This window comes from Agelaius tricolor, unplaced genomic scaffold, assembly GCF_023055355.1.
Source record: "Agelaius tricolor isolate 1412-34295 unplaced genomic scaffold, bAgeTri1.0.p SCAF_1, whole genome shotgun sequence".
In the NCBI taxonomy this organism is placed as follows: Eukaryota; Metazoa; Chordata; class Aves; order Passeriformes; family Icteridae; genus Agelaius; species Agelaius tricolor.
In genome coordinates, this window is record NW_027269261.1 from 67029029 (window position 1) to 67054019 (window position 24991).

The following is a 24991-nucleotide window of genomic DNA, read 5'->3' on the forward strand; positions in this document are numbered from 1 at the left end:
AATAGACTATTATCCACCACACATGTCCTTTGCAATCAGGGAAAAGGGGAAAGTATGTCTTGAAGGTGTTCCAAGGCCTTTGGTGAGCTGAGTTACTGTCTGAAGGCTCTCATAATCCAGACACTATGCATGGATCAGAAATTAACTGGGTACCTAAATCTTTGCTCAGATAAAATGTAGCCAATTTCATTGAATAAATCCAGGCATTGGAGACTGCAGTAGGGCTTATTTATGTGAATACAGTGCTCTGAACTGACTCAGAACCTAGTGAAAATATTCTGACCTATTCACTGAAGATGTTTAGACAAGAAAAGCTCATCACATTTCCAAACACAGACTTGCAGAAGGCTTAACAGGAGTAATGTAAATAAGATACATCTAAATGGCGTAAAGAAGAGGAAGCAAAGGTTTGTGGTTTGAACCAAGTACTGATGAACATAATTACTGTAATTATCAGGAAAAATATTTAAATAAAAGAAAACCAACTTTTCCATAGAGATAATTATAATGCTTTTATTTAGCAAAGATACTGAAGAATTTTTTTTCTGTAAAGACATACAGGTATGCCCCAATTCCACAGTTTCAATTCTCTCAAATAGCTATGAGTTTTTGAAATTAGTTTAATGACCAGAGGGGAATATATGTGGAGATGTCAAACTTATTTTTGTCATAAACCACATGATTCCATTTACCACTAATCCCCAAATAATTGACCTGGGGCCACCAAGAGCCTGCAGAACCCTTGCTGGTGCTTTATAGAGAACAGGCTGTTCACAAAATTTTAACTGTCCTCTTTCTAGCCATTTGAAAGAAAAAAATACATTAAATACTTCCTTGATACATACTTTTCCATACTGGCAGTTGCTGAGGTTACCACAGGATTGCTTTGGTTCTTTGTATTTTTAAAATTACATATGGAAGGGCAGTGATCTAGGACATTATTTCCCTACTAAGATGTGCTTCAAACTATAGAAAACTTTCTTGAAACCCTGCCTTGTAAAATGGAGAAAAGACCCTACATAATTCAGCACTCTACAGCCTACACTTGGCTAAAATAGAAATGGTTTTATTTTCCTGAGAATTGCATTCTGTTCTACTTTGAGTTAAACCCATATTTGCCTTCTACTACTACCTACTAGTGATGTGCCCCTCACTTGGCAAGCACTGACATGATTGTCATTTCCCCACTGTGCCAGATTGTAAAGCATGTAAGAGATGGGACAATATAAGGGTCTGCAATAATGATACAGGGGTGTCCCATATTGAGCCATTCTTTGGTTTGGCAGACAGAAATGAAGTCTGCTGCTAAGATCTGCCTTGTATACGTATGTTTGAATGTTGTCCTCGTCTTAGGAGAATGTGCAGAGACATCCCTAGCAGCCTGAAATGAAAACTCACTACATGCAAATCAAATTCTGTATAAAAAAAGACCTTAGAAACAAACCTATCAAGAGGGCTCATCTCACCAAAAAATTAATTACAACTTTACATTACTGAACTCTAATGAACAAAGCACAACATTCCCTCAGACATGAGGCCCAACTCAAAACACAAAGGAGGAGTACTTATTAAGTACTGACTTTTCTGAGATATTAATTGCTTGCCCTATTATTTAATCTCTTCTGGTCTGAAAACAATCTTTCCCCAGATGTTTTTGGAATGTTTCAGAAAAAAAAAAAAAAAAAGATAAAAAAAAAAGAAGATATAAACTTTGGCCCTATTAGGGTTAATGTTTTTGCATAGACATATATGACCATAAACTGGTCAACTAGTAGAGGTCTTCTGCTAACATTGTGACTGAGAACAGGAAGAATACAGCCACAATAATATACAGCTGTCTACTAAAAGTATTGCATACAGACATCTTTGGCCATGCAGTCTCTTGGCCTTCTGGAAATAAGTGAGCTGCATTGCTAGCATGACAAAAAAAATAGCAATGTTGAGAATTAGAAAGAGGCGAGTATAAGAAGCTGATATCGATGGGGCACTTCGAGCAGTCGCCACCATCTGTGCCAGCCCTGATCGGCCTTTGATTGACACCCCAGTTTTGTGCTTCACATAAGTGATATCTGCAAAGTCCAGAAGATCTTTCATTTCCTCATCTTCGTCTACAGGCAACTCTTTTTGTGCTTGAGTCTGTGCCTTTTGTCGCACTTTTCTTTCATTTACCTCAATCTGTGCAAAAATGTCAGGAACGGCATCAACAAATTTGTAGCCTTTGGCTACCTTTCTGTTTTTCTTTGCTCTGCCACGTTGCTGCTGCTGCTGCCTCTGTGAGATTGCAAATATCCTGTCAATGGCCTCCTCTGTCTGCCTCTTATCTGAAAACCTCAACAGGCGCTCAGCAGTCTTCCTAAAGCTGGCTGTGTTGCGTACACGAGACAGGATCTGCTTCTCAAGCTGCTGGAAGACGGGCTTAAAATGTTGCAGGTTCCTCTCCACGATGCCTATGTAGTCCTTCACTTCTGGCACTGTGGAGCTCCTGATGGCAGAGGCTCGGTCAAAGACAATTTTCTGGCGGTCTGCAATAACCTGTGCAAAGGCAGAGCGGGAGCCATCCTCGATGGGCCACAGGTACACGGCGTAAGCGTGCTCACCAGTGGTCACAAAAACATCCAGCTGCGGGGAATCTCCACGCACGGTGAAGCTCTGCACGTCCACAGAGGGCCCAATGAAAAGGTAGATGGCCCTCGTGATGGGGTGCCGCAGCAGGGTTGTTACATTCACGTAGTTTGTTCCATTGTAGGGGTAGCCCCGGGGATACATCCTCGAGGCAATGGTGGCTTTCTCACTGTGGCCAGTGTCGTCCATCCAGTACATCTTATATATCCCATCACGGTGCCTAATAAAGGCCCCATGGACATCATCAACAACTGTTTCTTCAAAAGGCACATCCACATTGTGGAAGAAACTAGTCGCTGCCTCCAGAGGGCTGTCATCTTCTAGGTGGATTTGGTCCACTAGCAAGAGAAGCTGGGGATGGAGAAGTATAAGGTTTCGTTGCAATTTTCTCAGCTTCAGTTTAGGATTGTATGCACCCACTCCTTCTCCCCTGATAAAAACCACCCCGCTTCTCTCCATGGCAGCAACCACTCGTCCCTGACAGTCTCCAGCCAAGTCATGTTTATATTTAAGCCACTTTGAGGAACAGTCTTCTGTAATCTGCCCTTCCCATGGGGAGAAGCAGCTCTTAGACACAGCAGGGGAAAACATCAACACATTATTAAAAAAAGTATATTTTGGCCCATACAGAGCTTCTGTTATGAAAGGTACACCATTGGGAGCGAAAGTGAAGGAGTTCTGGTCTGGGTGTTCGTGGCCAGCATTAAAGTTCCTCCACCCCTTGATCCACTCTTTGTACTTGTTCTTATGAACAATATCATATATTGCACGTCCTCCCAGCTTTCCTGACTTGAAGGAAAGGAAAGGCCTGTTGATTTCAGCTGGCAAAGCACTTCCGTAAGTCACCACTCCCCAGTCCTCAAAATAATGTAGCTTAGGAACTCCATAGTCTGGTGGAGGTACAGAGCGCAAACTTGCATCATACCTGCAAAAAAAGATGAGAAAAATTGGGTTAAAAATCCCTTGACTGATTCCACTATCAGCACTTGTAAAAAATTCAAAAAATATTCTCTATTTACATGAAAGATCAAGCCAACAATATAAAGCTCACAGTTATGCTTCCTAATCATATAGCTGTAATTATTCATCATACTATTATTATTATTCATATTATTCATCATACTAATCCCTATACAAATTTGTTGTGTGCTTTTTACAGAACAATAGCTGAAAGCATCTGCTCTGCATTTAAAGCAAGCAGTCTTTTTGCAGCCCAAAAATAAGAGTACCACTAATTTCAAACTAGCCATGTTTTGCCCTAGATAGTCATAAAACTACCAACTATAACACAGTTAATGTATGTTAGTTTCTTTCTTCAAACTAGGCTGAAGAAAAAATTTCATGGTTTTTCTTGTATGAATTGTAAGACATAAGACATTTTGTTTAAAAAGAAGCTTTAATTCTAGAAAAGGGTAAAATTATTACAATTTTATCTGTGGGAGTTAAAACAAGAAAAATCCAAACCAAAACCTTCTGGCATTGTTTTTAAGCAACGAAAATAAACAAAACCATATTAAGCCCACTAACATTTCTGTTAGATGGTTCCAGAATCAGATTTATTCCTACAACTAACCAGGAGTTTTTGGCAAGCCCTAGACAGTCACAGAATTTCCATGAAGAGACAGGAGAAAACAGTGATGGGATGAGGTTGTAGAAAACATATTTTGTATTTTGAAAATAAGAAGATGAAGGCTGCTTGGAGCCTAAGAAACATGCACTCTAATGTGCACATCATAAGGGCAAACCAACAGATATTCAATAAGATTTTTCTTGCAAGAGAGAAAGAGCTACACTCACTCCTCGAAAATATACTTGTTATGTCCACAAAGTAAGGGAATTCATATGTAGATCTAAAGCTTCTTGAGTCTTTTAATTTCTTACTTTAAGAAGATTGACATAGAAGTTAGCATAACTGTAAATTACATGGGAAAATATCCATCTAGCATGGCATTTTTTCCAAGCATAACTTGCTAATTAGTGTGCAAATCCTGTTAACAGTAGCCTTACAGCTTGGATTATTTAACTTTTAAAAGAAAGTTATACTATTTTACAGAACTTTTGAATGAAAACTTATGCTTTAAATATTCACCTAATTCATCATAAAATAACCCAACAGGATTAAATCCCATTAGAATAGACCAAATTAAACAAAGATTACATACAGGGAAATTTTGAGTTCCTTTGGAATGGCCTGTATTCTATGAAAGCAATAGACAGTGGAAAGAAACCATAAAATCAGATGTAGGACAAGACCAGGGTGCTCCCTGTGGCAACCTGTGCTAAATGAAGAAGTTCTTCTGTGCCTCCTGACCCTGGGTGGCACACGGACAGCCTGAGCCCGGCCTCTATGGTGCACATCTAAAGATAATGAATTAACACTAACAGCAAACAGCTGCCAGGTTCCCTTTGAGCCCACTCATTCCCTTTCATACCAGAGAAATTCAGTGTGGAGAGTGCACCACCTCTGCCCTTTGGATGGTGTGCCTGGGCCCTCCACCACTCGGTTCCTTCTGATCTGCTCTGCCAGCCAGTTCCCGCTGCCATTGCGCATGACAAACTTGTCGAGAAACACCAGCTGGCTCTCGGGCCCGTAGAACCAGTTATAGTTGGAATCTGCGATGGCCACAGTTCTCTGGAACCCTTGGGGAAAAGTGAGAAGGAGAAAGCACAAATAAGCACACAAAGATGCTTTTGAAGAGCATGCCAGTATAGCCAAGAAGCCAAGTGGTGGAAACAGAGGCAGCCTTTTCAGATGCTTATAGACCTGCTTGTAAATGAGCCGTAAATAGGTTACACAGGAGTGGTTTCCTTCTTCTGCAGCTAACTTGAATATTCACCTTTCTTCTTTGGCTTTGGGCTATGGACAGCCAAAGCACTACACAAAATGTAAGACGTAATCCACTTCCTCTCCTCACTCAGGTCTGGCAAAGGTAACTTTCCCTTTACAGTTTTCATGTTTTTATGTGAATCTCTACTCTGCAAAGGAATAAACCAGAGGTGCCCCCAAAGAACAAAATAATCAGCTTCACCTTGAAACTATCAGTGTGAGCTCATTTTGCTCTTAGGAACCTCTTCCCGAAGGATGCCTGAGGTCTCACATGGAGTCAGCACAATTCCTTATGTGCATGTGCTGGCAACACCAAAGCTGCATTCAGCCCCCCTTACATGGGTACATCTGGGGTTCCAAGAGAGTTATCTAAGTTTTTTTTTTTTACCTGGAATTTGAGCTAAGTTATTTAGCTAAGCTAATTGAGAGTTATCTAAGTTTTTTTTTACCTGGAATGTAAGTTCCTAATGAAGTGTCCTGCAAATAAGCAACACAGGAGGTAACAGCTTTAAACTGAAAGAGGGTAGACCTAGTTTAGATAAGAGGAAGAGGCTCTTTCCTGTGGGGATAGTGAGGCAGGTGAACAGGTTGTTAAGTTGTGGATGCTTCACTCCTGGCAGTGTTCAAGGCTAGGTTGGATGGGGCTTTGAGCAACCTGTGCTAGTGGAAAGTGTCCCGCATTTAGAAGCAGTGATAAACAAGGCTGTTACTGTTTTGATAACTGTTGAAGGTAAAATCCAAGGAAATGGTTATTTTGAAAAATATCCAAGTAGAGTGCTATTTTAAAATGGCCTATTTAAAGTATGAAATTTATTGCTGCTTCAAAAATAAAGAGATTCATCTTCATTCACCCAAAGGACCTACCTGGCAGGACAGTCCTATACATAAATGCAAAGTGCTGCTTGAGCCAGGGGTGGCTGAAGTGATTGATGTCAAAATGCCTTTGGACAAAAAACATGTACTGAAACAGTGATCTGGTTGTGTAGCTGCCATAAGCCACCCCTTCATAGAGGGAGCCATCTGTGACCTCCCGCAGCAGGACTACTGACTTCTCCATGATTGCCAACACTTGCTTGGTCCACAAGTAAGCTTCCTGAAGGTAGCCTGAAAGAAATGACAATGGCAAAACTAATTACAACAAAACAGTTCATAGATGGTGCTGTCTGTATTCCCACAGTGGGATCCTTCACAGCAAGGAATCTGCAGTCCAGGGGTCTATAATACAACCTACTGCTGCAGCATCCCTGTACTAGGGTGAAAAATAAAATGCTGCATTTAAATACAGCAAAGCAAGGTCACATGAGCATGGAAAAATCTATCAAACACATTTTTTTTTTGTAATAATATGGGGCTATACTTTACAACTTAAAAAGAAAATTTTCTGAACACATTCAGGACATGCAAAAAAGGGAAGAACCAAACCAAGACTATTTATTGCATTTCAAATTAAAACTGTATGTAAACAAACCAATGGCCCCAGTAGAGGGCTCCAATAATGCAACAATTCTGATCGGTCATTTTTCACTGGCAGGATCACCAACATGGTAAGGAGATCCAGAGAGACTAAAAAAGTAAAAAAGTTCACATTTGAGCAGCAGTTAACTGATATGACGATGAGCTAACTCATGCTCTATTTTAAGATCTGCTCTGTTCTACTTATATTTTCAGTTTTTTGTACAACCTAAAGGGTTATCCGAATAAAAGCTATTTTGGAAGAATTTTGCATGCATAATTCCAAAAGTAGATTCCTCAGTTCCAGAATAAAATTAATCTTTCAAGCAGATAAATTCTCAGCCTCCAGATATACAAGCCCTGAGCAGTTTCAGTTTTTCTAAAGAAAAGCATTTCAGAGATTTTACTGTTTTGGTCTGCTCTACACAAATCAAGACCTGGGAAGAGGTCACAAGAAACCTTCTCAGTGCCAGTCTGCTTTCACTGAACACAAGCATGAGGGCCTTAGTGCTGCACTTATGTATTGCAGAAGTCAGCATATGGAAACCAGCAGAGGAAAGGCTTTTTGGATTGAGTAGCAAGAGAGGCAGGACTAAACAGACATCAACTGCCTTGTGCTTCTACATGGCAGCTTAGTGTTCTCCCAGTTCAAAGTGCCTGGACACAGATTGAACCAGACTTAACTCCACCCTATAGCAAAGCCCAGCTGGCACATGTTACACCTCACTACGTGGTGAAGCAGTGCATGCTGAATGAAGCACATGTGCCAGGCCAAGGGAGTAGGAGCTGCAGTCAATCCTGTTCCTCAGAGTGTTTCATCCCATTGCCACCAACACTGTATTTATGCTCAGCAGAGTGATGAGTAATTCAGGCATCCTACCAGCCAAGGCTGCCAAATCCTGTTCAGTTAACAGTGACCAAAAAAAAAAAAAAAAAAAAAAAAAAAAAAAAAGCAGTGTCTAAGCAAAACAGACAACCTGAGTCTATCACAGTACTTTAAACACCTGGCTGAAGAGAAAACTGTGATGGGGAAGGCCTGAACAACAGTGGCAGTGGTACTACTTACTTCCACTTCACTCCCAGCCACTAAGACACTCTTTCATTACTCTTCATGGAGTTGGTAGCACAGTGGTCTGTCAGAATAAAATTCTGAATGTTTCCACTCCTGTTTTCCCTTGTGACATAAAAGGGAAGCTAGTTTTTGACTGCTGCAAGAATGTGATTTGCACACTGTTCAGCACAGTGCCTTTACCATTGTAATGCATTAATGTTCTGTTTACTTCAGGTACATCTATGCTATAACACTACACTTGTAGTACACTAAAAGAACAAGAATACATTGAAATGAAAAAATTAAAAGACTCAACACCCTGTCAGGCTACATGACAAACCAGAACAAATCTCACCTAAATTTAGCAGTATATAAACCAGGTATCTATATTAATATCGAGGCCTTACTCAAGTTTCTGTTTTGAACATCTGAGTGTCTAAATACAAAGACTTTGCCATATGCACGTGCCTAGAATTAACTTCAATTCGTTTCACTTTCATTCCTTTGGAAACATTTACATTCTTTGAAATTGGCTGTTTAGTGTCTACAAGCTTCAATAGCTGAATTGTGTTTAAACTTACTAGTTGGAATTTAAACCTTCTGTGAGAAAGGCCTACACTGGGATACATTATTTGCAATTGCTATGTATCTGTTACAGAAGCATAACATGTTCATTCTTTTTCTCCCTCCTTTTTTTTTTCTCCTTCAGATTATTTTCTTTCATATTGGAATTACAATTTGGTTTTTTATTCATTTTAGACTAACAGAAAAACCTCATTTAAGTTGCTATTAAAAAAAAAGTTTCTCTACATCAAAACAACAGCATTTAAATTTAGAAATATAAAGTCTGTTTTGACCTATTTTCATTTGAAATATTACTATTTTCAAATTGCTCAAGAATTCATTAGTTTCTTGCTTTTTTCCTTCCTCTTCCCCTCAAACACCATCACTTCAGTGAAAAAAATATTGCCCAGCTTTGTGATGCCTTCATTGTTTTACACAAGGCATACTTATGGTCTATACCTAATGAAAAGCAGAATTATCTTGCAAACTGCCAGCTTTCTGCTCCAACAAAGGCTTAGGGAAGGATGGAATTATATGAAATTTAGCAAACCCATTGAATAAACATGGCTTTGAGTCTTCAATTTGTGGAAGGCAAGACAGGAGAATAGGGAATAACTTCCACACATGCTCTTGATGCTTTTCAACATATACACATCAGTCAGTGTGTTTGTTTTGACAGGCACTTAGCAAAAAATGACCCTCCAAACACAGTAGGTGCCACAGTTTTTTGTCACATTTCTTTGGGCACTTGAAAGCTCCAGTGATGTGCAGATGTGCCTCTGTTTGGCAGGGCTGAGCAGCTTGGCTGCTCATCAGCATCCAGAAACTAGATTTTCCTGGACTTGCAGTGCATAAGTAATTCCACTGGGAATCATGTTTTCAAAATACTTCTAGCACATATAAAATAACCACCTGATGAAATATGGATTCATTTCTATAAAAGCGGGAGCTGGCTCCATGACTTCCATCTCTCAGCTGAAGTACCTCTGGGGTTTAAAGTCAAGATTGCTCACCTCCTTTCTCTCTCACTCTGTGACTTGCATTCTCCAGCAGGACAGGGATAGCCCCTTGACAGAGCAGGCAAAAGCTACTGGCCAGAGTATTCACCTTGGAAATGCGAAGGATGGTTTTATGCCCCCGAAGCAAAGAAGAGGAAACCAGGCACAAATGCTTGTTGTGGGGTGCAATAGCAGAGTTCAGAGGAAAAAAAGTACAGCCTCGGGTATCTCCATAGAAAAGGCTGTTGGGAAGAAAAGTCCTAAGCTATGACACTTGGGTGGATAAAGTTACACTTTTGCAGATCCTCCAGGTGACAGGACAAAAGCCTTGGATGAAATTCCAGGCTATCCTGTTGTCTGGCTCCCAGGTCAGAGCACTGGGTGTTTCTGACTGCTGACTTTCACAATGCTTTGTGTAAGGAGCCAAGCATCATTCTGCATTGATGATCTACTCTGAAAGACACTGTCCATGAATCAGGATGGACAAACTGTACACAAGGGGATTTTTAACTCTTATAAACTGTGAGGTAAGAATTTCAGAATCACTTAGAGAACTGAACTTATACACATACTCATAATGACTTGTACATCTGCCCACAGATTTTTGTTCTATTCACTAAATTAAATTTTACTAAGCAGCAAAAGAGTAAACCCAATAGTGCTGTACACTAAGAAGCATTTTTATCAAATCCTGAACTTTGCTGCTTAAGTGGCTGATTTGAGTTGATAGACTTTAGAAAAAACATTCCTATGGCTTAGCACATACCTTGATTCATCAGAACCAGGCTTCCAGCCAGCAGGGCCACACAGTTGGTAGGCTGGTGGTTGTGAAGGTACTGGAAGCCCCATCCACGTCTGTATGATGCTTCGTACATATATCCCGAGGCATTGGCAATTACTTCAAGAAATCTCTCCTGTTGAATCTTGCTAAGGTAGTTGTACAAGAAGTCATAAGCAGTGGCAAAACCAACCAAGGAGTGAGCAAGAGGTACTTCATCCCAGGGGGCATCCTTCACTAGCCTGTCAAAAAATAAAGACGGCAATTAATTGAGTTTCACCTACTTAGCTTTCCCCCTTACTCTACTGTGATATGTCTATAACTTTAAGTCTCCCACGTTAGATGTTTGTTGAACACTTGTTAAATGTTCAACAAATATTTTAGAATTTTAACACAGTAGTAAGCTACTTACCAAGTCTCTAAACTATTTTTTCCCCATCCTAAGTATGGACAGCATTAATCTTCAAAGCTCAAAATCTTTTTTATAAAGATTAAGTTGCTAAATGTTAGAAAAATGTTTGAAATATTCTGGGTTTTGCTAGGAGAAAGATAGGCAGAATACTGATTGTGCAGAAATAGAATCTATTCATCTGAAGAATGATTAATATAATATAATTTTTGATAAAGTAATGTGCCATGGTTTATACTCCTCCAACCTCCTGTAACAGATCTTTTTTCTTTTCCAAAGGAGTGACTTGATGATAAATGTTGCCTATGAGACTAAAGCTGTCTTTACAGCAAGTATAATAAAACAACTTATTACACTGTTTTTTCATGTCCCAAATGCATTCAAGGACAGAAGTTGAGAAGAGGAAACTTAGTTTTACTACAGCTTGAATTAACATTCTTAATAAACACTGGGGTTTTTTAATGATAAGAAAGAAAAGTGGTAAAATGCTGTCAATACTCAAAAATTATTTTCTAGGAACTACTGGCTTGTGTCCAATGATTACACTGAACTTAGAAAAACAGTACATTTTTACCAAGCAAATTCATAATATAGGTGGTATGGAGAAAATATTCCTCTTAAATCAAGAATACATTGTGTACCAATGACTTTAGTTTTGCAGTACTTACAGTAGTTCCAGCCCACAGTTCTACAGAAAAAGAAAATGTGAAGGAATACATAGTGAAAGTAAACTCCTATAAACTGAAAAATCATCAGTTGCTTTCATGCTTTCATGTTCTCCTCTTTCACTTTTTTTGCAATCTATTTTTTATTACAGAAATGAATCAAAATTGTTGAGATGAGTGTCCTACTGCAATCAGTAGAAATGATGCTGTGCTCCTGAAGGTACACACATTCCAGTTTCAACTACTTTATGACTCGACAAATATGATTTCATCTTCATTTGTGTAAGCAGCAGTGTGAAGAGATGAGAAAAAAAATCCCCAAAGAGTAAGATAAAACCAAAGAAGTTCTGCTGCAGAAGCATTTATTGGCATTCCAAATGCATTAATAAAGCCTGTAAAAATTACGAGCGTCAGCCTAAGGCGCTGCAATGATGGTAAAAGATATCATGTGCAAGTAAAAAAAAAGACCTTTAATTTTTATTTCAGCATATTTAAATCATTGGAAGAACTCAAGTTTGGCACATTCATACTGTCATGTAAAGAAACTATCTGTATGCTTTTTGATCAGATGAATTTCTGATCAATAGTTTTAACTGTTCACCTTCTCTCAGCTTTGATTCCATATTCTGCTTGCAGTAAAGTTAAACATTCTTTTTTCCTTTTTTTAAATTAAATATTTGTCTCACAGATTTAAATTAAATACATCAATCTGAGTTATCTGGTTATTCGTCAATCTCAATTAATTCTCTATTTCTGCTTCTTCCTCTTTCCTTATAATTGAAAGAGCTATTAAAATGCTGTTGATCCTATACATAAAACTAAAGTTACATTCTATGCCAATTATATGCAACACTCTGGCACCATGATTCCTGTCAGGAATCCTTTGACACAGAAAAATTCCTTTCATCAGCTATATCATGAATTCTAATTTCCAAGGTATTTTTAGTCTCATTAAACCTTTGCATATTCAGAAATCAGAGTTCAAATAGGTACAGGGAATTTCACTTTAAAGGTATCTGCTTGGAACAATTACAAAGAGTTTGAGGCTAAACTATACATTAGGGTGGAAGAAAAGTCCAATGAAAGAATTTGAGCTAATTTAAAAAATTTAATTCAAAGTTCACTATCTTTTTAACAACACACAAGCTCCTAATTAGATTCTGCTTAAACCTATTGTGCTGAAACCTGATCTTTACCTAACTAAATTTAAAATGGGATTTGCCAGTGGAACTGATTTATTATAACCTTCACTGTTAAGGTGTATGCTAACTTTATGTTTAGTTTCTAACAGAGTACCACATCAAATTCTACCGTGTAAGAGCATATAATAGTCTCCATGACACTGCTTCTGACAAAATAGAAAGCAGTCTTCTACATGGGAGGTGATAAATTGAGAAGTTATAACTGCATTTAGGCTCCTGATCTCTTCAGGAAAGAAACAAAAACAAAAAAAAAACAAACAAAAAAAAACCCCAAAACAAACCCCACAGCCTTTCTGTGTAAAAACCTTTATGTTAGGCACCCTTATCATACATACTGACACAGTTACCCAGCTTGGGTTAGACAAGCAATTTTGTCATAACACCCCTCAAATTGCACTTCTGTACAGTTAAGTCTTGCATAAAATTTCACAGAGGAGATTCACACAAGTAATAGGGAAAATTAAAGATGACTATTTAAAGATCCTAATTTCTAAATACATAAACCCACAGTCAACATCTGTTCTTAAGGTGAAGCTCTTTTGAAGAAACAACTCTTCAGCTGCTATAAATCAGTGCTACTCCTCTTAACTTAGTTTCAAGGGAACCAAGCAATGTACACCAAACGTGGAAAATTATTCACAAGAAGAATGATCGAGTAGCAAACATTACATGGATTTGTATCTAAATGATGTTCTCATTTTTCAAATGCATCTCCCAGTGTCAGACTTGGTAAATAGCCTGACTGATAAACTGGGGGAAAGCACAGAGCCAGAGGTGTGCACTGAATGCAAGTGAATAAAGTGTTTTCAGAGCTAGCTGTTAACTACTAAGAAAAGTGGTATGTATTTATACAAAGATAGGTAAAAACAAGCCCACACTTTGTCCTGTACAACAAGCTACTTTCTAAGCTACTCAAGACTAAAACTGAACATAACAGAGTGTGAACTTCAGCTTCACAATTACTGTGTCTGATTACAGCAAGTAACCTCTACCTCAAGGCTGCATTAGCCTTGTCAGCCTTTAATGGTATCAGATCTTACAAAAGCAAACAAACAAATCCAAAGTAAATAAAAATATCTATAATGGGTTTTTTTTTAATACAGAACAGCTACATAGTTGCAGACATATGAACTTTGAGCAAAGGCCACTGTTTAAAAATTCTAAAATATATTTTAAAATCTAAAAGATAAAGGCACCCCTACAGTACCTTTTTGCACTTATATACCTGTGTCTGTAGGTATAGGTTTGGAAGAGGTGCCTATCTGGAAACTTGAGAAGGTTATGAAAGAGGAAAAAGTGCTGAACAGGTTTGCTACCTCATGATCAAACTCCATAAACATCCAAAACCATATGCATTGTTCTGCACAAAAATCTGCTGTCTGGACAAATCCTGTGAATGGCACAGGATAAATACATGCCTGGGGTGTTCTTTAAATTTGTGTTCATCTGTATCCTATAAAATATGTTTGTTACATTTAGAGTTTGGTATGAATCCTCCATGAAGAAACTGGAGAAATAAAGAGATCATGGATAAGGCTAGAATTATGGATAAGTAGTATGGTTTTCCTACACGTGTTGAGAATTTTAGCATGTTGCAATGTGGTTTATCTGTTTTAGATTTTTCACCTTCTGCAATGAACAATGAATATGAAGAGAGGGATTAAGACCCTGTTTTCCACTCATCAATTGATGGCACCAAGAAGCTGGTCAAGAATCATGCATGCACTGCATTTGTTCTACGTGTACACAGCATCTTCATTAAATACAATTCCAAGCTCTAAGTAAGTACACCATTTGCATAAAATTTTGGATGGGAAGCAAAAACCAGTATCACCAACAAAGCCAAGATCACTACAACCTCTCAGTTTCTTGACAACATTCCTGATGCTACTACTGCCTCTTCTCTTAGTAGAAATGTGTTTCTTTAATTTCTCACTACTGACTACCAAATAACTACTTCCTTACTGAAAGCAGGGTCACCTGGGCTGGGGCAGTCCCAGACATGAGTGGGAAAAGAATTCACTGAGAACAACCCTACAGAGGTGGATTTTGGGGTTCAGGTGGATGAAAAGCTGGACATGACCAGTGATGTGCACCTGTAGCCCAGGAAGCCAGTTCTAAGCTCAGCAAAAGCAGCATGGCCAGCCAGCAGGGCAGGGATTTTGCTCCTCCACTCTACCCTGGTGAGACCCCACCTGCAGTGATGCAAACTGCTCTGGGCTCCTCAACAAAAGAAGGACATGGACCTTCTGGAGCAAGTTGAGAGGAAACCAGAATGATGCTCAGATGGCTGGAGCACCTCTCCTATGCAGACAGGCTGAGAGAGATGGGGTTGTTCAGCCTGAAAGTCTCCAGGGAGACATTACAGAAACCTTCTAATGCCTAAAGGGGGACATAGGAAAAAGAGGGGTTTTGCATGGGCAGATAATGGTAAGACATAGGGGAAAGGTTTTAAACTGAAAAAGGAGATGAAGAGTTATGAAGAAACTCTTGACTGTGAGGGTGGTGAGGCACTGGCACAGGTTGCCCAGAGAAGTTGTGGATGCCCCAAATCTGGAAGTGCTCAAGGAAGTGCTTGGCTGGATGGGGCTTTCAGCAACATTGTCCAGTCCAAGTTGTCCCTGCCCAGAGCAGGGGTTTTGGAACTGGAGGATCTCTAATGTCCCTTCCCAACGCAAACAATTCTGTTTCTATGATTCTATTAGCATTTCTCTCAGAAATACAAGCCAAGAGGGAAAAACCACTATATGGCCAGTTCAAGGCAGGATTTAAATCAAACTCAGCTGCTCAAGTGAGTTCCTTGATCATAACCTGTGGGATGTTTACATTCATCTTTCCTTCACTGTGTATCCAGTTCTTAAAAACAAATTGAAGTAAATAGGAAAATAACCCTCTTTAATCTGAGATATAGAATACCCTTCCAAGCAGTGTGAGATTGGATTTTTGGCCTCTAGGTCAACAACTAACATGGTATCAGTGCATGTAAAATGAAGAATTAAGCACATCCTGACACATGCATTACACAAGTAATCCACATCCTGAATTTTAATGCTCCAAACTTTCCCATGACAAATCACTTCAGAATAACTCCTGGAGGAGAAAATTGAAGGAAGGATGCCAGTACTTGCTCCTCAGTACTGAAATTCTCAATCTCACTAGGTGCATGCAAAGGAAATGAGTGAGAACTCTCTCCTAATTGCTTAGAGGTGAAAATTAGTTCTAAGACAGCCCTGTAGTGCATTTTGATGCCATCTACCTCAGATATTGGTACCCAGCTGTGAGCATGGTTGAGCTTAATGCACACAAGATGTCAAGTGTGGATGTAAACAAGGCATGCAAGGGGGCCAAGTGACCTCTTGATCGCTTGTGCAGTTGTACAGCCCTCCCAATGCCACAGGCAATGCCTTGGCACTCTTCCTATTGTCCTGACCCACTTCTGAGGGTCTGTCCTGACCCTCAGAATGAGACTACCAACATTTATTTTATAAACCAGACCAAATCTTAAATATTTTTCTTACAAAGTCTCCAAAACAAAGTAATTTTTTTGATCAAGTGGAATATTTTCTTAATAAATGGAGCAATACTCTACACTTGTCGTTTTGGGGAGAAAAAAGAAGACTCTCTGAAAAAAAACCCCAACCTCTCAGCTTTTACCCTTCCCACATTTTTCTGGTTGGCTGCCAAAGCAAAAACCCCATTATCTGCCCAACCTTAGCGCTTGGTCCTTTGCAAAAACAAAGAAGTTAAAAAACATACTTGAAAAACTGATGTTTTATGTTTCTGGTGTCTAAGGTAAAACAGGTTTGCTTCTCTCTTTAGCAGTCATGTTTCAGCAGCAGCCAATCTCACATGCTTGTGTTCATTGCAGCTCAGTTGACAGAAAGAAAGGCAAAGGAGTGGTTAAATGTAAAAGGCTACATTCATGTCAGTAAGAGGAAAAAAGGCAACATATAGACAGATGTTTTAAGAGCCTACTATAAAAATAGAGTTGTACTGCTTAGGTGCTATGGGGAGGAAAGTAAACTTTAGCTCCTTAAAAATCTTAATCTACTTTTTAACCTCTTCCCTTCTGTTTCCTCGTAGGTCTACGATCATCATTCTGATGCTTCTAAAGCTTCTTTCAGATCTTATCTCATTTTTGTCTTTGATCACAAGAGTCCTTCGCACACAGGGCTTGCTTTTATGATGCTTCTGTGTTGACACATTAATAAACTAGAACTGACTCTGTTTCATTTGTTCTCAATGTCATATTAAGCAGACATAGAAATTTAATTATGTTATTTTTTTAGGAGATTGCCTCTAGCTTTTGTTTTAGCAAATTTTTATACCAGTCATGCCACAAAGTGAGCTCCCAGTAGCTAGCACAGAACATCAGCATCAATATATCTTCTATACCAATTTAGATATTAAAGGAGCTCTCCAAAATCCAGCTAGCCATTTAATTTCATAGACATGCACAATTTCTATTTTTAAACACTACATATGTAGAAGATAAAAACAGCATAAGGGTTTGATATTTCACTTACTAACATAATACATATTCCAGATATCAAATTCATCCTCCTACCCTCCCTTTTCTTTCTTTTTCCTCTTTGTAGGAGACAGTGTATCAGCATCCTCTGAGCTTCTTTTATACTAACTTTTATTCCACAGTCTTACAAAGCCCTCCTAAGTTTTCTTTGAATGTGATTGCTGGTTGATTACTGGGAGTCAAACAGATGCTATAAATTTCTGGTGTCAGCACGGAGACTTGCTTTATTGCAACTTGACATATATGAATTCATTTTAGTTAAATCATTATCCACATGTTTAATTATTTACACATATCTATTTTTACCTTGCAATCTGTATTGTTCAACATCAAGCACTATCTGGATACTAACAGCCAGGGTCCCATAGGATGCTCCAATACTTTTTAATAAGCAGTGACTAACAGAAGGCTACATGATTGCTAGTTTATAAGAAAGCAGCAGAAAGGTCACAGATTCGTTATTCCAAAGCCTCCTGTTAGTTTCTCCTTAGTTGCTGCTATTGCCCTGGAATGTCTGCATGTGCTTGACAGTAGTTATCTGCCCTGTGAAACCCACAGAATCCCACACCTTACTGCACATTGGTAACATACTTGGCTTTAAAAGTGGGGCATCAACTATGTGCAAAAACACCCAAAAACAAACCCACAGAAATTTCTTTCTGGCCATTGCAAATTGAAACCTCTCTCTTGCTAAAAGAAGGGTGCAGAATTTGTGAACTCCCAAGGCGTTTGTTTGTAAGGTGGGCTTAGTAAAGAAGAGAGCTTTTGGCTGCTTTGTCCAAACCAGAGAGTCTGCCTGAAGTGTTATTTCTGCACAATGTGTGACTCTGATTACATCATTCCGCTCAGCACGGGAACGGGACGAGCCAGCGGCATATGGAAAGAATCACGAGCACAGATCTCCTTGGCCAAAACGCCCTTCTGGTGGGGACTGCTCTAGGGGCCAGTCGGAGATAAAATGCCAGAAAACACATCAATATCCTCTGTCCCCTCTAAAAAAAGGTAATATGGTTCAAATATAAGGACAAACTTCCCATAAGATTTTAGACAGTATCTAGATATCCAACCCATGGAAAACCAAGGGGGTTTATTTAATACCAGCTTTTAATTTTTACAGGCAAAACCAATATGCTCATCTATTTCAACTAAAATATTAATGCATGTTTGTTTGCTGTTGCTAGTCTCCACAAGTGTCATTCCCAGATTATTTTGGGTGATTGTTATAGTTAGCTGTTACCCAGTGCCCCTCTGTTTATTTTTAAATGTAAACCTACTCCAGGATGTAGCCATTAGGGATGCTCTGCTAATGAGCAGCATGCCTGTCCACATGGGTTGTTATGACAAACGGCTCAATCTCTGTTAGTTGACACAAATGGGACCTCAGTTATGGGTGTACTTTATTATGTGACATAAAATGACTAATAGATGAGAAAGGACCAGAGTTCTTAATTACATGCCCCTTCCATGTATATATCAATTACCAGTAGACTTTCTCATAATTGTATCCTGGGATATTTGGACTATTGAGGATTCCACTAATGTAAAGAAGAAATTTAAAATGTCAGTCTCCTTAATCTCCTAGCATTCTGAAACAAATAACCAGTGACATTTTAAACCATATTTCTTTTATTCAGCTACTGCATATGCTAAAAACATATACTTTTGTTTTCTGGTAAGGCTTAGATTTTACTCAACATTGCCACAAAAACTAGAGAAAACTCATTAAGATGATTTTTTTTTTTAATTCCAAAGCTATTTTAGAGTCAATGCCATAACAGCAGAAGTCAAAAGAAATCCAGATTATACTGCTGAAAGAATTAAGTTGCCAATGCCAGATTTAACTTTCCAGCTTTAACTTTCATGTTGATGAATCTGTCAGTGACAAAAAAGATATTTTTCCAGAAATTTTACATGTCAGTCTTGGCACCTACATTAATGAGGAGGTCTAAGGAGAGACCCATGTTACTTACCTTATGGATACATCTTTGGAAAAGCCCTCTTTCCTGATGAAATAAAAAGTTATGGCAGACGATTCTCCTAACACGCAAGGCTCCAAAGTCAGGCAACATCAAGACTCCTTTTCACCCTCCTGATCAGAAGACACATGCCCTCAAATTATTTAATAAGGACAATAATAATAATATATCATCCAGAATGGTATTTTCCCAAAGTCTGAGGAAAACTAAACATGCCTAGATAGACTGGACAAAAAATTCCACCACTCTTACACTGCCAGAACAGCTTATATAACAGCCATAACTCCTATTTATCATGCTTATTCTCCTAGTCTTATCCTAAGTGGAGAAGTACGTGCAGTAACATTTTCTGGTACTTTTAAATTGAGTTAATTAGGAAAAACAGATTTACATAATCTGTCTGCCCAGTCCTTCAGCCTCTGAACCCAGCCTACTTGAGCAAAGCCAGACAGTGCAGCACATGCCTTGGAGATGTCACATTCCTACTTTTCTGAAAACCACTGTTGGACAAGGGAGAAAGATCTGTATTACTGCCACCACTGATGGGGCTACAGTATAAACTCCATGCTGACAGCATTCAGACATAAGTTCTCAGGGGGAAAACAAAAATGGAAACCAGATCCATGTTTCTGCCACAGCATTTGAAGAGCTGGCCAGCTGGAGGTTATACAAAGGCCAGCTTAGCCCAGCTCTATTGCCTATGTTTAAAATTTCCTCCTGCACTTTCACTACTACTGAGTATATTGCAGCCACTTCTTTTGCCAAGCAGAGAACCCTGATTAAACCTTGATTGATTTCTGAATGGGATGTCTACACCAGAAGGGAAAGATGGGAAAAGCATGGTTTCTTTCACCAGGGTAATGCAAGATACTTGCTTGAGAAAAAACAGTACTTGGAGGCAAGTAAATAACATCAAAGCCAAGTGGAAATGGGATATCTGCTTGGTTCTGATTGGTATCTAGTCCACTGGGACAAGGGAGAGCATTATAACAAAAGACAGAACAACCACAATTAATCCAGGGCAGGAATCACAGGACATAAGGAACTTAAATAACGTTGAGACAGAGAGTAAGATGTAGGAAACTGAAAAAAACAGACACAAACAAGTCCTCCTACTCAAAATAATGCTTCCCCCTCTTTCTTATTTCATTAAAACAGATGGCCACGTAACTATAGCCTTCCCAAAACAAGTTAAGAAAGAGTGTGAACAATGAAACTAAGGAGGAAGGTGTTGACTTTGGAGCAGCCTGTCTCCTACTGGAGATGGTCACACATCCTTGGATTCGCCTCTGTAAGCTATATCCCTCTGTCAGTGTGCCAAGAGAAACCGTCTCCACACTGTCTCCAGAGCTAAGACTGAAGCTTTGTATTGCTATGCTTCAGTGCAAGATTTTGGAAATTACCACCACTGTTGAGACAATATTTTCCTTCCTAAATCCCATGTCCTGTCTTCTGTGACATGCAGGCAATATATGGCCAGTGAGTCCCTGCTGTCTCCCACCACTTCTTTTGCTCTAGCTCATATATTTCTGTGGCATTCACCATTTTAATCCTTAGTGCAGGGGAACCCAAACACTATAATGGCTTTTCAATAATGCCCATCAGGATCCCAAATATAGATATAGATCCCAAATTATGCTAGTTCAAATCCAGCATTATTCCAGTGATGGCCCATGGAAGGATAACATTTATAGGACATTACTAGTTGGTTACTAGAGGGTAAGGAATCAGTTTGAGCAATGAACACCGCTTGAACAGCTGATGCTTCTCTTCCTGTGCTGACTTGAATCTTGACGTACACTTCTGCTGAGCTGCTGTCACCGCAGAGCTGTAGGAAAGCAGCTATGACAGAAGGGAGCAGTGCCCCATCCAGCTCTATCTTGCTGCCCTGGGCAGATGCCACCCTCCTGGCAAAGCCCACATTCCCATCTTCTGACCTATTCACAGTGACAGCAATCCTGGACCGTAGTCTGCAAAGGTGCACCAAGTGGCAGCTGCTGCAGGGACGTAGGGGAAATGCATCAGCCAGAGCCAAAAGAGGAGGTAAATTGCAGGTGGGTATGAAAAGCAGGAGACCTTGGGGTCTCAATTCTAGAATCACTCCTATAGTGAGAACATCAACTTCTGTTCCCATAGAAAGAGTGTGGCACAGAGAAGACAGAGTAACTTGTAGGGATGGCAACTCAAATCCAGGGGAAGCTAATCCAGGAGGTGGTCATCAAAACACCAGTTACCCAGGCATTTCCAGTAATCAGATGGACAACTATCATGTCCTAGTATGTCTTAAGGAGAGGCCGAAGAATCATGCAGCCAAGTGAAGCTGTCAGCCTGAACTAAAGCTCAGACAGATGTTAGAGCAAACTGCAGAAGCCCAAGAGTGTTATTTTTACCTAATTATACCTTTTTCATAGGTCCCTCTTTCCTAAATTCTTCCTAAGGAAGAATTAGTTACCCAAGATATGTATGAATCTGGGGGGAAACATTTCGAAGTAACACTTTTAGCACTTCTTGCCAAAAAACAAATGTGAAACTCTTCCTTCTGATTTAGAGTGGATTACTTTTTGGTTTTTTACAAGCAAACAGGGTGGTGCATAAAGAATCATGCTCCTTTCAGCACCAACTTTCAAGAAGATAAGTCCAGTGATGGTGAAAAGCTGTGTGTCACTGCTGATCCCGATGAGGGTAAATGCATTCAGCAAGTTAGTCACTGTTAAAATGAATATTAGTATAACTGACATAATTTAAGCTATTCACTTATCCACTTACTCCTCCAACTGTAAGCAGTTTATACAGTAAGAATAACTTAAAAAAAAAAAGACAAAAATCTACCAACTAGGCTGAGCCGCCATCCTCTCCATGTAATCCTTAGCCATGTTGATGGCCTCCATGTTTTCAGGGAAGAGCACACAGAACATTGCCAGGGCCCCAAGGTTGTTGCCATAAATTTCATTCCAGCGAGCGCTGAACTCCTTTGGGTCCCAGGGAGGAAGGTACTCCAGGGGATTTGACAGCATGGTTTGCACTGCTTCGATCAGACGAGCCGCAATGTGCTGGTGTGTGGTGCTGGCTTGGAGCCGCAGGGTCTCCACATCCCCTTTGGAGAAGTAGAGCATGGGGTAGCTGTCATAGTTGGCGTTGACAAAAGGAACCATCGTGTCTTGGTCCTCCCTGGCGCCGCAGGCAAAGGCGAAGCAAACCGCGTGTATGAAAAACACACTTGGGGCTCCCCGTGTGTGAGTCCTCATTGTGGCATCAGATCTCCAGGTCTCAATGGCAGCCAAACCATCTTTGAAATGGCCTGTGGTAGATGGACATGAAAGAATGAGTTAGAAAATGAATCTGTGAGACACTATCATTCAGGAAATATGATTCTACCTAAAGAACCCCATGTATTCTCCAGGTGACTTTCAAATCATACCTACTTGAATATGTCAGATGAAACATCTAAACAGCAATTCACCTAAGAGAAACAACACTGAAGAAAACCCCTTCCTTCCTATACCTTGCCCTCTAGTAGCTGATACCAGCTGAAGGGACATAACAACAGCTCTTGTACTTGAGATTTGAAATAATTGCAACGGTGCCTAATATGAAGCAGCGCTGACTGCATTGGCAAGGGGAGCAGGGCGGGAAGGGAGGAGGAAGGGGGAGAGCCAGGAAGCTGGCGGCAGCCAAGCCTGCGTGCTGCCTTGGCTGATGTTAGCAGCTGGAGAGAGGGAAAGATGAGGAATGCTGGAGGTTTGCGCCGGGGTCACTTTATACAGGGCTCAAGGCCTCCGGTTCTGACACGTCCTCATTTTAAAAAAAGAAAAGAAAAGAGCAAGTCAGGAGTCAAAAAGGGAAACAGTAAGTGGTAGAGTCTTAGAAAAACAGCTGAAATACTTTGCCTTCCGGGAATTTAGGGGTTTGCATTATTAGTATTTTTTTCCAAAGGGCTTTCCATTTTACATGTGGAGATTTATTGCCAGTTACCAAGAAGGCTAAACATTGTATTAAAATGCATATTCTTCTATGTACATTATTTCTTGAAATGTGCTCAAATGAGAAATCTATGCAGAGACAAATGTAATTTAAACATAGTAAGTTACTTTGTAGAAATTACCAACTATCTGGCCTAAAGTCACAGATAAAACATGGCCAAGATCCCCCTGAGGAAAGCCAGCAAATTCCTAGAATTCTTACGAGGGAAAAGGTTATGGAAAGCAGGCTCAAGTGAGACAGTTTTATGTAAATAATGAACAGTAGTTTTCAATTATTAAAAGGAGAAATAGAAGGAAAGAAAATTTAAAAACAGATACTTTTTTTTTCTCCCATGGAAAACCAGTTTCATAGGATTCAGTCATAAAACTTGTAGGAAGTTAAAGTACAAAGCAACCTTTTACTTCTCCCCACAGGTCCCTATTCCACAGCCAAAATTTTCTAATAGAAGCTAGACTGCTAAAACCTTATTTAGAGACCCACATCCGGTTTGAACAAAGTCATTAATATGAGAAAACTTTGACAGACAAGGACCCTTCATGACTACTGGGTGCCCAGACCCCCTAGATTTTTGTGCTCAGATCCTAAAATTAATTTGTGAGCAAATCTCCTTGGCCAAGAAATACATCATTTCTTGTGAATTTGTACCTACAAATAATATTGTACCCTGTAACTGCTTAAGTTTATCTATTACAGCGAGCAGAATAAGTGCTTAAACAGAGTGTAAGGGAAGATGACATTTTCATAGTATTCTAATGCATTTTGCAAGTACATTTTGCCCTGTTTTGGATGTAAACCAGTTGTTACAGGACACATTATCACAGGCTGGTTTATTTGGTAACACTTTTACTATATCTACAGAGTCTCTCACCACATACACACGCACCACAGTTTATCCAGACCTACTAAAATCTACTTGTATATATTCTTCCCTATGCTGAAGGAAACTATACAATAGTGTATTTTGAGAGGATGGAGGTAAAAACCAGCCAAAGCAATACATTATGGTTGAAATATGATGTAATGTTTTAATTGATGAAAAAACTGCTTTATCATAATAATAAAAAAAAACCCACTACAGTTTTTTTTTAAAGACTCTGTGATCCTTAGAACTGTGGGCAGAGGAAAGAACCTAAAAAATACCTCAAAAAAAGGCAAAAATGCCTGTAGCTTTTTCTGTGTTAACCATTTATTGAAAAAAACTTCCTGGTTCACACAAGCAGAAAAAAATCCCAGCTAGCAGTAAGGACTTCATGCATTCTTTCCTTTGGTTTGATTTCTGTAAGTGTTCTGCACATCAGTGACAATTAAGAACATACATAAATTTAGGGATGGTTTTAAGAGCTCCCTAAATTAAGTTATTTCTGATCAACCATTAGGGAATATACAGTAAAGTTTCCCAGAACTCCTCTGCAAATCTGAACACACATTTCCCAGCATTACACCATCATCAAACACATCCAGTCTTGCCAAAAAGTCATAGTCTGTACTTTTAGGTATTCAATAGCCTCCCACATTTTCACACTTTATTCATGTGCACATTTCACTGAGAAAGTAAACCCTTTTTTTTTACCTTTACATGAGGAGGAACCACTGTGCCACATTCTTTAGGCTAACAACAGAATAACTGAAAACAAACCTATTGTATATTTATTCAGAGTCATGATCTGGAAGAAAATCAATAGGCAGTGGCAAAAGCAGGAACACAAAATCATTTATTCTTGGTTAAATTATACTGGCACCCTTCCTATGATAAGGAGACAATAACTCTCAGCAGCTACGACTCACTAAGAAGAGTGAGCCCTGTCCCATAACCTTGCAGGGCTCAGCCTGGTGTGACTGAAGGATGGCAGGAGGCAGCTGGAAGGGAGTGCACCTTCCTTTCCATGCAAACCTCTGAACCCTGGTTATCAGCATAGCTTAGGTAGAGCTGGATCT

The 24991-nt window shown here is 39.4% G+C and overlaps 1 protein-coding gene across 3 annotated transcripts in view; it reads right to left on the bottom strand.

The window, feature by feature from the left end:
- Positions 1 to 486: 486 nt before the first annotated feature.
- DSE (dermatan sulfate epimerase) overlaps positions 487 to 24991 on the bottom strand; it is a 34313-nt gene continuing 9808 nt past the window's right edge. Inside the window, exons 3-7 of one of the 3 annotated variants that reach the window (XM_071438230.1) lie at positions 21905 to 22373; positions 10281 to 10534; positions 6314 to 6553; positions 5055 to 5262; positions 487 to 3547 (exon numbers count right to left, since the gene is read on the bottom strand). In XM_071438230.1, the coding sequence (XP_071294331.1) occupies positions 1786 to 3547; positions 5055 to 5262; positions 6314 to 6553; positions 10281 to 10534; positions 21905 to 22320 (2880 nt within the window). In that variant the 5' untranslated portion in view covers positions 22321 to 22373 and the 3' untranslated portion in view covers positions 487 to 1785. Of the gene's footprint in view, positions 3548 to 5054; positions 5263 to 6313; positions 6554 to 10280; positions 10535 to 16324; positions 19345 to 21904; positions 22374 to 24991 lie in introns of those variants that run through there. The other 2 variants (XM_071438233.1, XM_071438231.1) reach the window with 2 other exon arrangements.